Below are 15153 nucleotides of genomic sequence, written 5' to 3' on the forward strand. Positions count from 1 at the left end.
TAGAACCATTTTAAAAGTGAGAAAATCAAGGCACAGATTTTCTTTTCAAATTTTAATTAAATTTATTTATATTTTGAAAATTTCATACTTGTTTCCAGAGTATCTTTTTTCCATCCGTGTTCTCTTTCCTCCCTCCAATTTCCTGGGCTCTATACCTTCTAGTTTTAGGTCCTCTTTTTTTTTTTTTTTGGCTTTTTCGAGACAGGGTTTCTCTGTGGTTTTTGGAGCCTGTCCTGGAACTAGCTCTTGTAGACCAGGCTGGTCTCGAACTCACAGAGATCCGCCTGCCTCTGCCTCCCGAGTGCTGGGATTAAAGGCGTGCGCCACCATCGCCCGGCTCTCTTTTGGTTTTTTTATGAACCCAATCATGGGTACTCATATGTGCATGAATATTGAGTCATGGACTATCCATAAACATTTTATGACTAGTCACCAACATGGAAACTGACTCTCTTTCAGCTCCCAGTCATCAAGTATCAACCATTTAGCAAGTGGTGATTGGGCCCCAAGATGCTCTCCTCTGCCATCCTAGAATTTTTAACTAGCTTGGTTAAGGGTGTGCACATTTAATCCTCTCTTTTTTTCTTTAAGTTACAATAACCCCAGACACTCAGCAAGTATTTATTTATTTATTTTTAATATTTATTTATTTATTTATTTATTTATTATGTATACAATGTTCTGTCTGTGTGGATGCCTGCAGGCGAGAAGAGGGCACCACACCTCATTACAGACAGTTGTAAGCCACCATGTGGTTGCTGGGAATAGAACTCAGGACCTTTGGAAGAGCAGGCAATGCTCTTAACCGCTGAGCCATCTCTCCAGCCCTCAGCAAGTATTTATTAGTTATTGAATGTTTTGTATTCCATGTCAATTAAATTCCTCAAAGGCAAAGGTTATTAGTTTTACTAAAAGTCTCTCTTTACTTCAAACTGTATTGAGTGTATAAAAATAGATTTCATATTATGAAAGTTGCCAGAGGGAGAATGTAGATGTGGAAGCGAGAGTGGCTTATGTCACCTTGATAGAATATGATACGTGAGGAGACCTTCTCTATTTAAGACAAATTATAAGAGAAAGCACAGCAAGTTAAATGATAGCAATCTAGAAGTACTGTTATTTAGAACACAAAGTGTAGATGCTTTGTTAATGATACTAACATGGCAACTTTTTCAGAATTTTATGGTTGTGTAGTAGAGGAGTCTGTGGCAGGAGCTAGGCTGTTGGTATGTTCACTTTTTGCTGGCTTCCTTTGATCTGCTGGACTAGTTCTGTGGTTCTTGAGATCCAAATATTCTTTAGAACTGTTCGTTTGTAAGGAAAAATATATGCTTGTTCCTAGTTTGAAAAAAAGCCTTTACGAGTCCATTTCTAGTTGTAGTTATTGTTGTTGCTATTGTAAAGAATTGTGGTTAAACTTTAGAGTTTTATTTAGTCTCAAATTAAAATAATTTATTTCTCAAATATGGCCCACACACTATTTTTTTTTAATTTTCTCTAGCACAGTTCTGTTTTTTCTCTTTCTGCTCACAGAACTTCTACACACAATCATCTTGATTTCTTTTCATTGTCTCTTTATGTTGTCTTTTCTGGGAGGTTTATTCTTCCCTATGTTCTCCTTCCTCCAAACATAAGCACGCACACACACACACACACACACACAACACACACACACACGACATACCACCACTACTATCATTACCACCATCACTCAGACCTCTTGCTTCAATTAGTCAAATTCTACTGGTTGGTTGTTGGACTCACATCTTTCTCTTTCACTATCAACGTGCATATGAGAAGTAGTAAAAGTACCCCTTTCAGGTGCAATTCTCATATCACCCCACATGACACACAGTAGGAACCCAGTACTAACTTACTTGATGAACAACCTATTGAACCTCGATAAGTTTGGTACAAAAGTAAAGATTTGCCAAATACTCCCATATATACTGTCAATGAAGCAAGAACTAATAAAGGAAAAACAAAGGATGGACAAAGACAAGATTGTGAAGCACTTACTGCTCAATATGAAGGTGACAAATTTTGGGCTAAGCTTCCCTCAGTGAAGATGGAGATAAAGCATTGTATGTCAAATAAATAGCTTCTTGGGGGATTCATAGGGAATAAAACAGATCTCAAAAGTGGGACCAGAGAAAGTAAAACTAATCAACATGCCCAAGCTCAGACTGTAAACTCAGTCTGCAGCCCATGCCATCCAGTGTGTATTCATTGTAATCAATAATAAGGGGATGAGAGAGGATGAGGAGAATTACTTCGACTCTTGTACGTTCTTCTGCAATTGTAGAAGGAAATGTGTCTTAGTGTGAACAGACTAATTCATTCTTTCCTTTTGTGTGTGGAACTGTGGGGTGCATAAATGCATGCTAGTCAATATGTATGTGCTAGAGAGAGAGAGAGAGAGAGAGAGAGAGAGAGAGAGAGAGAGAGAGTCAGAGTAAGGGATAGAAGGGGAGAAATTTGAATATGTGTGTGTATGTATGTATGTAAAAGCTCAAAGTTGAGGTTTGGTGTCTTTCTCAATCTCTTCCCCACATTATTGCTTAGGGCAATGTCCGTAAATGCATCCCCAAACCCACAATTCTAGCTAACTAATTCCAGATCACTTATTTCAGATAACTAGCTGACAAACTTATATCTAGGTTCTGGGGGTCAGAACTCTAATCCTCATGGCTGAGGAACAATGACTTTGAATGCTGTCTAGATAATTTATCAACAGTTTAATGGCATGTAAGACAGACACAAAGCATAAACAGTACACTGAATTCCTATTTAATAATATTTGCCATTAGTTTCATAGGATTTGTGGAATAGCAATAATAACAACAGGAACTAGGGACTTTAAAGCAACAGATAGTTGTTCTCCCCCTCCTCATTATTTCACTGAATCTTGTCCTAAGTTGATGCTGCCCTAGAACTTGTGATCTTTTCATTTTAGTCTCACAAGTGATTCTGTTGTAAGGGTACAGGTGTGTGGCACACCACTTGACTAGAAATTTATCGTAAAGTCTAGATTTCTGACTCCTTTATTTTTCTTTCTGTCCCTCACCTGTTCCTTTTCCTTCCCTTCCCTTCCCTTCACATCTCTCCCCTTCCATTTTCCCCTTTCTATCTTTCCCTCCCTCTTTTCCTTCCTCCCTCCCTCTTTTCCTCTTTTCTTTCCTCCCTCCTTCCTTTCTTTCCTCCCTTATTTTCATCCTAAAGACAAGCATATTTTGTATATTTTTTGAGATTATTTTGTATTACAATATTCCTTCCTTCTCTTTCCTCTTTACAAACATTTCTATATACTCCTCTTCACTTTCCTTTAAATTAAGTCTATCTTTTCAAAATTCATATCACATGTACATATGAATTTGTGCATATATATATATTCCCAACTATAACCTTTTGAGCTGATGTAATTAAATTGAATGATATAGCAAAGCAAGTCTCTGAAGCAGGAAGAGGACTCAGACTTGAGCTACAGTGTTCAAACTGTTCCGTGCCTTCCCTGAAAGCTGTGTGAGGCCCTTTCTTGCCTCCTACCTTCTGGGTATCAGCCAGTAATCACTGCATTGTATTCTCAGCTTTCGTGTGAATCACTACAGTTTCTTCCTGACTAATCATTTCCATGCCTCTCTTTCTCATTATTTCTTTTTTATACGGATATGAGTCACCTAATTAAAACCTCACACTAATTCAGTATCGGTGGAACTTAACTCGTATCTGCAGTAACTCCACTTCACACCACAATCTGAGATTCTAAGAAAGACGCTATTATTAAAGGACACTAATTCATCCTGGCATAGCAGGTATGAAATAGTGTTTTTCTACCCTGAGATACTGTTAGCGAAAACTTCAAATTCTAGGATTATGGTAAGTAGCAGACATTCAGAAACCGATGAAAAATACTTTGTAAACTTCTTATTACTTGCTAATATTTTTGTATTCTGCTTCAATGTCAAAGGAGAAACAGATAAAGATGATTTCTTCTAGTTTTCACAACTTCTTTTTTCTTTTTCTTTCTTTGTCAAAATTTATTAGATTTTTAAAAATACCAATCCAAGTTTCAACTCCCTCCCCTCTTCCCATTCTCTCCACATACCCTCCCACCCCACCCCCATCCAATCCTCAGAGAGGATAAGGCACCTTTCTTTATGGAAGGTTCAAGGCCTTCCCTACTATATCTAGGCTGAGCAAGGTATACATCCAAAGAGAATAGGATCCTAAAAAGCCAGTATATGCAGTAGGGATAAATCCTGGTGTCACTGCTAGTGGCCCCTCAGTCTGCCTCAGCAATTCAGCTGTCAACCACATTCAGAGGGACTCATTTCATCCTATGCTTGTTTCTTTCCAGTCTGGCTGGAGTTGGTGAGCTCCTATTAGCTCAGGTAAACTGTTTCAGTGGGTGAACTCATCATGTTCTTGACCTCTTTTCTCATATTCTCATTCCTTCCACTCTTCACTTGGACTTTGGGAGCTCAGTCCAGTGCTCTGATGTGGGTCTCTGCCTTTGTTTCCATCAATTGTTAGATGAAGGTTCTATGGTGATATTTAAGATATCCATCAGTCTGACTACAGGGCAAGTCAAGACCCCCTTTCCTCTATTGCCTAGGGTCTTAGCAGGGATCATCTTTGTGCATTCCTGGGAATTTATCTAGATCCAGGTTTCAGCTAATCCTATAATGACTCCCTCAATCAAGATATCTCTTTCCTTGCTCTCATCTCTGTCCTTTCTCCATCATGACTATCCCATTCCTTCAAGTTCTCTGTGACCCTCCATATCTCCTCTCTTTTTCTCCTTCTCCCCCACCTCCATGCTCCCAATTTTATCAGGTGATCTTGTCTGCATTTAATTTCCAGGTGGATCTATATATGTTTTTCTTTGGGTTCACCTTATTACTTAGCTTCTCTAGTATCATGAACTCTAGGCTCAAGGTCCTTTGTTTATAGGTAATATCCAGTTATGAGTGAGTACATATCATATTCATCTTTTTGGGTCTGGGTTACCTCACTCAGGATAGTGTTTTTTAATTCCATCCATTTGCATACAAAATTCAAGTTGTCATAGTTCCCCCCCGCCCCCCGCTGAGGAGTACTCTAATGTGTAAAAGTGCCACATTTTCTTTATCCATTCTTTAGTTGAGTGGCTTCTAGGTTGTTTCCAGGTTCTGGCTGTTACAAATAATGCTGTTATGAACATAGTTGAACAAATGCTTTTGTAGTATGATTGAGGATTTTTTGGGTATATGCCCAAGAATGGTATTGCTGGATCCTGAGGTAGGTTGATTCCCAATTTTCTGAGAAACCACCATACTGATTTCCAAAGTGGTTGTACAAGTTTGCATTCCTACCAGCAATGGATGCCTTTCTTATTTGGAACTCTACAGTCTATACCCAAATTGTTTTCCAGGCAGATCCTACTTAGCTTCCACCTAAGACACTTTCTAAGCCACAGTCGCTTCCATTATATCCTCATTTTTAAAATTCTAAATATTGGAGGTATTTTAGAAAAGAATAGTTGTTTGTTCTGAAGCTCTCTGCATCTTCAGAAACGCCCAACCTGCCACCCATTTAGCTCATATGTGTAGAATTATAGACATAGTGATGGCAATTACCAGGTAAAAAACAGTTTTACAATTTTCTTTCCTCAGGTGAGTTCACCTGGAGTCTTAAACTATGAGCAATTAGGCAAATGTATGCGTAATACTTAATTTCAAAACCAGGCACAAACATGTTTGCTATACATAAAATATGATTTATTGACTTAATGTTTGTACTGTAAAGGACAAAGCCACCAAGGATCATAAGAGACATGACTAGCTTGTTGTTGTAGATTTGGAAATTAAAGCATAAAGTTAAAAAAGAAATGAAGCCAAAGGAATTAGTGAAATCACCAAGATGGAGACAGAAAAACTTGATTCAAAAGATGTTTTGTCAGGAGGCAGAGGCAGGTGGACCTCTGGGAGTTTGAGCCTAGTCTAGTGTATAAAACAATTTCCAGGTTATCCAGGACTGTTTTTATACAGAGAAAACTGTCTCAAAAACAAGAAAACAAACAAAACCAACAACAAATAAATTTCTTTCGGGCATCACATCTATAAATCAGGGAAAAGTATTATTATTTTTATTAAAGTGGTAAGAACATTGTACTGGAGACCCTATGTGGCCACATTGTGATTCCTTAGCTTCGTGGGTTGTGTCCTATGAAATTGATGGTAACTGGAAACAGAACAGAGCAAAGCAGACTTTAGCTCAAAGCATCCCTTTGGAGTTGTGGAAATAGCATGGCCCTCATCAATAGTAATTCACAACATCTGGTCTATTGCACACTAAAACTGAGTAAGGTAGCTAATTTTCTGCATGTTCCATAAATGACAGAAACCGTGTGTAATGTGCTATACTTCCTCAAAACAATGAATAATTCATTTTTACGACACCTATGGCAAAATAAGCTTCATGTAGATGTGCACTTTGCTACATTTTCTGAGTTGATCTTTTTTCTGCATTACATTCAAATAAATTTTCCTAAGAATAGACCATAAGTGTTTTTCTGTGTACTCTTCCATTATTTGTCCCTCTATATTTTTAAATCTCTTCATTATTTTCTTACAGTTATTTTAAAATTTCTATTTTTGTCCTTACTAACCTGGATATTTGCTAGCCAATTAACCTTTTATAAAATGGATCTTGGTAAGATGACAGTGATGATTCAGTAAGAATTCATCACTAAAGTTTATGTGCAAGGTTTTTTCCTCCTGAATCTGTAATGTCCATTAGGTGTTGTAACCCTTTAGAAATGTGAAAATATTGCTTGTTTTCAGCAATTATTTCAATAATTTCTTCTTGCATATGTTCATCGGTGTTCCAGCAATACTCTTGCAAAGGTGAGATATTGAAGATGTAGTCTGTGAAATAAGAGGACATTTACATGCTCTCACTATTCATATACCTTGACATATTGTATAAATCAGTATGTTTTTATGTCACGTTCCCTTCATATACCCGCCTTTTTACTTTTAGTAGCAAAATTTATCATGTGAAAAAAAGCACACACATTCGTTTGCTTCAAGTACAAACCAATGAAGAACAAATTAGCATGTCTGCAAAACTTCACAGAGAAAATAAGATTTTAATAAAATAATAAAGTATTATTGATTTTAGGTATCATTTTGAGTTAGTTTCCATGAGGCTTAGATTCAGAGACATTTTTGACAGTTTTTAAATGGTACCCAATACCAATTTTAACTAGGAATATGACTTTTAAAGGTGACAAGACACTATATTTACACACATGTATTCCACATGTTCAATAATGTCCCAGGATGAGTTAATATTTGAAATTTAGATAAAGTAGGTTCACACAGAGCTTGATCACACACAATAGCTATGTGATTTGTGTGCATTTTTGCCTCCTTTTATTAGTTTTCTATTTGGTCAAATGGAAAGCATTACCGAGCTAGTTACACAGATACAAGATAAAATTTTGTGAAGGTCAATTAGGATACTAATAGCTTGGTACTTATAATATTGCCTAAAAAGGCCTACAAACTGAGCTCTTATCTGATGTCAGTCAGTTCCTTAAGTGCAAGGAATTCGACGATGAACCTTGAGAGCTGAAAATACTGATCAAATAAAGACACCAATACATGTTTCTAAAATGTGATCACTCTAAGAAATACAAAGAAAAAGAAATAATAAGGTGTTACAAATCATGTAACATGAATGAAGGGGCAGAAATAGAGTGTATGACATAAACTGTTCTCACAATTAAAAAACGAATTGTTTTCTCCCTTGGTTGTAGTCTTGTTTTTAAATGAGTAATTGAAAGTTAATGAGTAAAAGTATATTTTATTCTTTCAAAACCTTGTATAATTTTTGATACATGGCGTTTTCTCCAAAAAGGAATAAACAAGTATTGTGTATTTTTATAGCCTACCAACTAAGAGTGTGTCAGCCTCCACCACCTGTACCTAATGCAGAAATTTTGACAGAAGATGATGAATTTGAAATAGGTAAAGTATCTAAAATTACTTTTCAAAAGTACACTCATAGCAGAACTATCTTTCTTAAAATGAAAATCTAAGCAACAGTACAGCAGCCTGTGGGTTGAAAGGATTTGTTGCTATTGTGAAGGAGGTAAATCCATCTAAAGAAGAATAGAAACAGTGAAAGCTGTTTGTCAAGGGCATCTTAGAACTGTGTTGTGAGCTTGAAGAAATGCCATGCTTGGATCCCTTAGTAATAAGCAATAGTATGGCAATCTTCTTTAATTGGACCAGTTTGGAAGGATCATACTTATAGGAAGCAAACGAGTTCCTTACGGCAATTGTTTCTATGTAGCTAGTGTCCCTCATCAAGAATACATGAGAAGCTTACTCCTGCCTTCATTTAAGGTAGATCCATGCTACCAGGCCTTGTTTGTTCAATGTTTAAGAGTCAACCCTGCTTATAATTGATAGGCTTTTTTACATTGATTAAAAATAAATAAATGAAAATAATTCTGGTCCTAAAATAAAAACATCATTCAGCTACACATTGTAGCTTGTCTTGAAAGCCCTGTTTTTCTGTTAACAGGTGATATTATCAGATATCAGTGTCTTCCAGGATTTACACTGGTTGGCAATGCAATTCTGACATGCAGATTGGGAGAGCGGCTTCAGATGGATGGGGCACCTCCAGTTTGTCAAGGTATAGGTGTTTTGCAGTTTTTTGCTTATTTACTTTTTCTTTTCTTTTCTTTTTTTTTTTTTTTTTTTTGAGACAAGTTCTTGCCCTATAGCCCAGGATGGCCTCAGACTTGAGTTTCACCTGCATCTGCATCCTGAGTGCTGGGATTACACATGGTGTGACTTTTAACTTGTGGTTATTAACTCCTTAAACCTTTCTTTTCTGCTTATGGCAGAAAAGAAAAAATTTCACAGAGCTGGGCGGTGGTGGTGCACACCTTTAATTCCAGCACTCAGGAGGCAGAGGCAGGTGGATCTCTGTGAGTTCGAGGCCAGCCTGGTCTACAAGAGCTAGTTCTAGGACAGGAACCAAAAGCCACGGAGAAACCCTGTCTCAAAAATCCGAAAAAAGGAAAAAAAATTTCACACAAAATGTGTCATTTCAGTATTGAATACTTGCCTGATAATATGGTTTTTGAGGTATATAATTCATACGGAGTATTTTTAATTCAATGATTTCTCAGTTGTGCTAATTAAAAAGATGTTTCATTCTTCTGAGATTTAATTATTTTAATTAGTCTGAAGTCAGTTCTTCCTATGCAAAGTGTTTTTTCTCTACAGGTATGATTAAGGGTAGAAAAAAAGGGGAAAACCAAACCAAAACAAGACAAGTACCAAATAAACATTTCCTTTTATTAGGAAAAAATATTCTAATCACTAGCTTTATAATCCTTTAGTTACTACATGTTAAGAATGAGAAGATTTGGATTCCACAGACAGAAACACACACCAAAGCAAAACAAAACAAAAGTCAACCAACCTTTTATGGGCTTTGCTATATAAGCATTGCAATGTAAGACCATGATAGTCCCCCAAGTGACAGTCGAGGAGGCTATAGAATAATGAGAAGTAACTACTTGTGGGTCAGATACAGTTTGATGGAGGCATGTTACTCTGATTTTCAAATATGCAATGAAAGTTGGATATTTTGTCGGAGAAAAAAATTAGGGGAAGGATGGTCTACTGTCCATTGAACATTCAGAGAGACATAAAAGAACTGGACGGGGATCTAAAGGAATTTACTGTCTTACCAAGACAGCTAAGGAAGGAATTTGAAAGACTAATATAATTAAGATGTTCAAACATTATTTATGATTGATTTGTGCTGGTCATAAATTTAACTCATTGTAACTGATTATAAATGGTTGCTAATTTGAAGAAAATTAAGCTATTTTATTATGCCACAATAGGGTTTCTTGGCTTACATTCTATATTGGAACTTTTTCTGACATGGAATTTGCTCCCTGAGGAGTACCATAATTGTTACTATAATATTCAAAACAGAAACAATGAGTCCATTGTGATTCATATTTATATTCTTGACACATTTAAGACTGATGCAGGAGGATTACCCACAATTTATAAGCTAACCTGGGCTAAATACAGTTCACTCTGAACTACAAAGTAAGACAGTCCCTCAAAAGACAGCAAAACATTGTTTATTATTCTATCATGCTATATGTAGGAATTAGTATTTGATCTTCTACCTTGGAATCCTTATGAAATGATGAAGGTTATTTAGAGGAGTGTCTTAATGTAGCAGAAAAAAAGGCAGTGAAGAACTTGTTACATTGTGAGAATGTCTTAAGGTCTCATTCAAGGCTGCCAGAACCTTTTGCATTTGAGTATTCATTCTGTAGTTTGTAACTTGTATCAGAAAAGAAGGTGTCATGCATGCAACTCTTTCCTCCATGGAAGAATTTTCTGTAGCCATTTAGGATTTTATATACGTATATGTATATTCAGGAACAGATACAACAAATGGAAAAGTTAGGGTTTCTTCCTCTCAGGAGATAGTGCATGGAGAAATATTCCAATAGGCATAAAAGATGCGAGGAGTCAGAGCTGTGACATGACTGCTTTCTTAGGTCAACATATGTAAGCTAACTTCTAGACTCTTGGAAAGAGAGTTTCTATGTTTGGATCAAAAATTCTTTTTTTTTTTTTGTTTTTTGTTTTTTTTTTTTTTTTTTCGAGACAGGGTTTCTCTGTGGCTTTGGAGCCTGTCCTGGAACTAGCTCTGTAGACCAGGCTGGTCTCGAACTCACAGAGATCCGCCTGCCTCTGCTTCCCAAGTGCTGGGATTAAAGGCATGCGCCACCACCGCCCGGCTTGGATCAAAAATTCTTAAATGAGCCGCGTGGTGGTGGCGCAAGCCTTTAATCCCAGCGCTTGGGAGGCAGAGGCAGGCGGATCTCTGTGAGTTCGAGGCCAGCCTGGTCTACAAGAACTAGATCCAGGACAAGAACCAAAAAGCTATGGAGAAACCCTGTCTCGAAAAATCCAAAAAAAAAAAAAAAAAATTCTTAAATGAAATTAAACAAACTAATCTCAACAACCTTTGGGTTTCACAGTCCAGCTTTTTCATGTTTTCGATGTCTCAGTTCTAAAACCAGAATTTTCTTTAGATTACTATAAATCTTATTCTTCCTCCTGTAGAAAATGCAAAACAAATTCAATAACTAGTCACAGACACTTGAGAGGGTCAATAAAAATTAATTATTAATTAATTATTGTTTAGAATAAATCTATGGACTTTATGAAAGCATTAGTTGACAATGTATTTCAGACTTACCAGTTTTAAGTTAAATTTAACAAACTTAGCAAAATACTCATTCCTTTCAAATTTTCTTGAACACATCTACTATATCATTTTCAGTCAATTTATAAATTATTTGATATTTTCATTTTTTTCTTAAAGAAGCAACATTACTTTCATGTTCAACTCTAGCTACAACATAGAATTAACAATAGGATGTTTATCACAATACTTTATAGTTAATTTTACATATCTGAAAATTTGTTCTGGTCCATTTTCTTTTCAAATATTCCAAGTTTTCCACAGAGAGAGTAGCTTTACATGCATACAATTCACTATTATTTATTATTATTCTTGTACTTTTTGAAAACATTAACTCAAAAATATTAAATTGTCCAAAATATTAAACTGCACTTCATAAATTATGAATATGCTAATCATTTATCTATTTTAGTAAATTCTATGTGGTATTTTTGCTGTTTTAAAGTAGAATTATTAAAACAAATTATTAAGATCAGGACCTAATTATTTTGATGGCTTACCTTCTAATACCAAAACTGTAAAATGTATGCACACTAGTTGAATTAGGAAATGGTCTGTGGTTTATGACCAATCTATTAAAATTTTAAAAATTTTGTGTTCCATTGTTCTCTTGATAGTTAAGTGTCCTACTTAAAACACTGAAGTAGGGTATAGTCTTAAGTTAAAAACATTTAACTGTTATATACTGGGTGGTTTATTATAGTAATGTTTATTTTAATAGAACATTTTAGTTTATACTAGCTCTAATCCTGTTTGTTATGTATGGATTTATTTATGCACAATATGATACATAGTGAACAACACTATACTGAAAACCCTATGATCTACTATTTAATTTTAAATGATGTCTTTGGAGTACTTATGGCCTAATAATTACATTATTCTCTATTTTAAAACCAATATTAAAGTAGATATCTCGACTATTTGTTCGAATACACAAATTATATGAACCCGAGATTAAAATTCATTGACTATGGGTAGGGTAGGAGAACATAAATACATTGTTTTGTTATTTTAAGAATGTACTATTTTGAAGAAGCAATATGACTGGAGAATTTGTGTTTTAGCCAGCATCTAGGAGCTAACATCAGGAGCTGCAGGATACCTGGTGACTGGGAACCATATAACGTCCTTATGGCTAATCACTTTCCTGAGACCAGAAAGAAATTTTCATGAAATAAGCCTTGAGACAGTGGTATTTTGTTATTGGACCGTGTACCCTAGAGGGTTGAAAGTTTAGAATGAGAAGAAATTGAGTTGGAAGTAAGGAGAATAAAGTATGGGCAAGTCAGAGGAAAAGATACAAGAGCAAAAAACTAATTAGGGATATGTGAAGAAGTAAAAGAACTAAATGCACTGTCTTTATATATTTATTTATCATAAAGAAGACATTTTCAATGTTACAGAAGGAAGAAAAATTACAGTAAATTTTTAGGCCTCCATGAAATATTTTACATAGCACCTTAAAAAATGTAATTTAACACAAATTCCAGCTACTATCTTCTTTTTGTTTATGAATGTAAAACAATCATTTGGTATTAAAAACACAACTTCTGTGTATATTTTAAAATATTAGTAATGATGCCTTCTTTCACAGTGCTCTGTCCTGCCAATGAATTACGACTGGACTCGACAGGAGTCATACTGAGTCCTGGATATCCTGACAGTTACCCAAATCTGCAGATGTGTGCCTGGAGCATCTCAGTAGAAAAAGGCTATAACATCAGCATGTTTGTAGAATTCTTCCAGACGGAAAAGGAGTTTGATGTTCTTCAGGTGTATGATGGTAACCATGGGTCATATTTCCTGGATATTCACAAATTCAGTGGAAACACACTAACCGTACACATAAATGTTCAATATAATTGCTTATGCTACTTTTATCTTATAGCTATTGTTTTAACCTCATGGACTTCATTCACTATGAGAATTGTTGTTAGTCTGATAATTTTTATGCATTACAGTTTAAAGAAATCATTAAAATGCTTAGGGAAATCATTTTGTATTAGGTTTTCCTTACCGATAAGGAACATTGGGTATAAAACTACTTTAATATTCCATACTATTTTAAGCATACGAACACTGAAAATAAATGGGAATGCATTTATTTATATCTATATTCCATTATTTTCTCTCTAAAGGACCAAATATTCAGAGTCCGGTGCTTATTTCCCTCAGCGGAGATTATTCAAATGCTTTTAATGTAACAAGCAATGGTCATGAAGTATTTCTTCAATGGTCCGCAGATCATGGCAATAACAAGAAAGGCTTCAGGATAAGATACATTGGTATGTGATGTTTAGAATTTTAGCAACTATCTTACTTCTGTCATTGTGGTGACTATTATTAAAGAGTAAGATTGAATTAAAGAGTTAAGATGGGCTGGAGGGAGGACTCAGCAGTTAAGAGCACTGACTTCTCTTCCCGAAGACCCAGGTTCAACTCCCAGCACATACTTGGCAGCTCACAACTGTCTGTAACTCCAGTTCTAGGAGCTCTAACACCCTTACACAGATATCCATGTAGACATATATGCAGGCAAAACACCAATACATATGAAATCAATATAAATACATTTAAGTAAAGCTCAGCAGTTTAGAACATGCATTGACCTTGCAAGTGTCTGTATTCTTTTTATCTATTGGCTCACAACTTTCTGTATCTCTGGTTATAGGAGATGTGACACCCTCTGTTGACCGCAGCTTGTAGTAGTCACATGTTTAGTGTACATACAAGCACACACAGAAAATAAGACAAACAAGTCAAAAACAGACAGAGGAATATATATATAATATTCAGTTTTAAATAAATAAGAATTACAGACTGTCCATTTATGATTTTTAAATAATTTGGGGTAATATCTCTGTGTCTGAATTTCATTCTGTGATGAAATAATTCCACCCTCTCCTTTAATTAATTATCTAAACATTAGTGACTTCTTGTGGGGGAATCAAGTGTGATTGGGGTACATTTTATGAAATTCTGAAATAATAATATAAATATATTGGGGAAAAAAGCTTATAAGTTATTTCTTGAATTTGGTGATACATCGCAGAGCTTTTGGACATCCACAGGTGACAGAATGAACTGAAAAGCAGACATGTAGATGACAATAAAAATTGGGAGAGAGTAGGGGTAGCCAAGCATTTTACAAGCCATGTGAGTACACATTTTAAAAGAAACTAAAATATACAATCGCCATTGAAATAAAACAACCACGAGCTTACTCTTAAGTCAGCATTAATTGCATAGCTGTTCATAAACTTGGATGACAGAGAACATCTGGTTGTTGATTAAGCAGTGATCACTTTTTCTTCTGGAAAGCCTTCTACTGCAGCACCCCAGAATCGCCGCCCCATGGATACATCATCAGCCAGACAGGCGGACAACTGAACAGTGTGGTGCGTTGGGCCTGTGATCGAGGCTTCCGACTCGTTGGGAAGAGCAGCGCCGTGTGCAGAAAGTCCTCCTATGGGTATCATTCGTGGGATGCACCGGTCCCTGCCTGCCAAGGTGAAGTATCTTATCCCCAAACAGAAACAGGCCTTAATAAATGATTGACCTTACCTTTTTAATGTTAAGCAGAAAATGGGCATTATCAAGTTTACATATTTAGAAGCAAATCCATTCCTAGAAATGGATTCATTTCCATAAAATTGACTTTGAGAGCACAAAGTGTAATTACCTTTCTTGGATGTTATATGATTAATTTGCCATATGCTTTTTTTTTAAAAAAAAAAGATATTTTATCCACAAACACTGTTACCTTATAGAGAAAAAAATGGAAATTGAGTTAGTGTATATGAAGGTATTACCTAGAATATGTAAGAACATCATAGATTT

The 15153-nt window shown here is 35.7% G+C and overlaps 1 protein-coding gene across 2 annotated transcripts in view; it reads left to right on the forward strand.

The window, feature by feature from the left end:
* Positions 1–15153, forward strand: part of Csmd3 (CUB and Sushi multiple domains 3) — a 976611-nt gene that overhangs the window by 886662 nt on the left and 74796 nt on the right. For both annotated transcript variants that reach the window (XM_041637611.1, XM_041637612.1), the window contains 5 exons: positions 7935–8015; positions 8578–8691; positions 12908–13096; positions 13452–13598; positions 14635–14823. In XM_041637611.1, the coding sequence (XP_041493545.1) occupies positions 7935–8015; positions 8578–8691; positions 12908–13096; positions 13452–13598; positions 14635–14823 (720 nt within the window). The remainder of the gene's footprint in view (positions 1–7934; positions 8016–8577; positions 8692–12907; positions 13097–13451; positions 13599–14634; positions 14824–15153) is intronic.

Source organism: Microtus oregoni, unplaced genomic scaffold (genome assembly GCF_018167655.1).
Source record: "Microtus oregoni isolate MIOR12 unplaced genomic scaffold, Mior012 000053F_ref0000044, whole genome shotgun sequence".
In the NCBI taxonomy this organism is placed as follows: Eukaryota; Metazoa; Chordata; class Mammalia; order Rodentia; family Cricetidae; genus Microtus; species Microtus oregoni.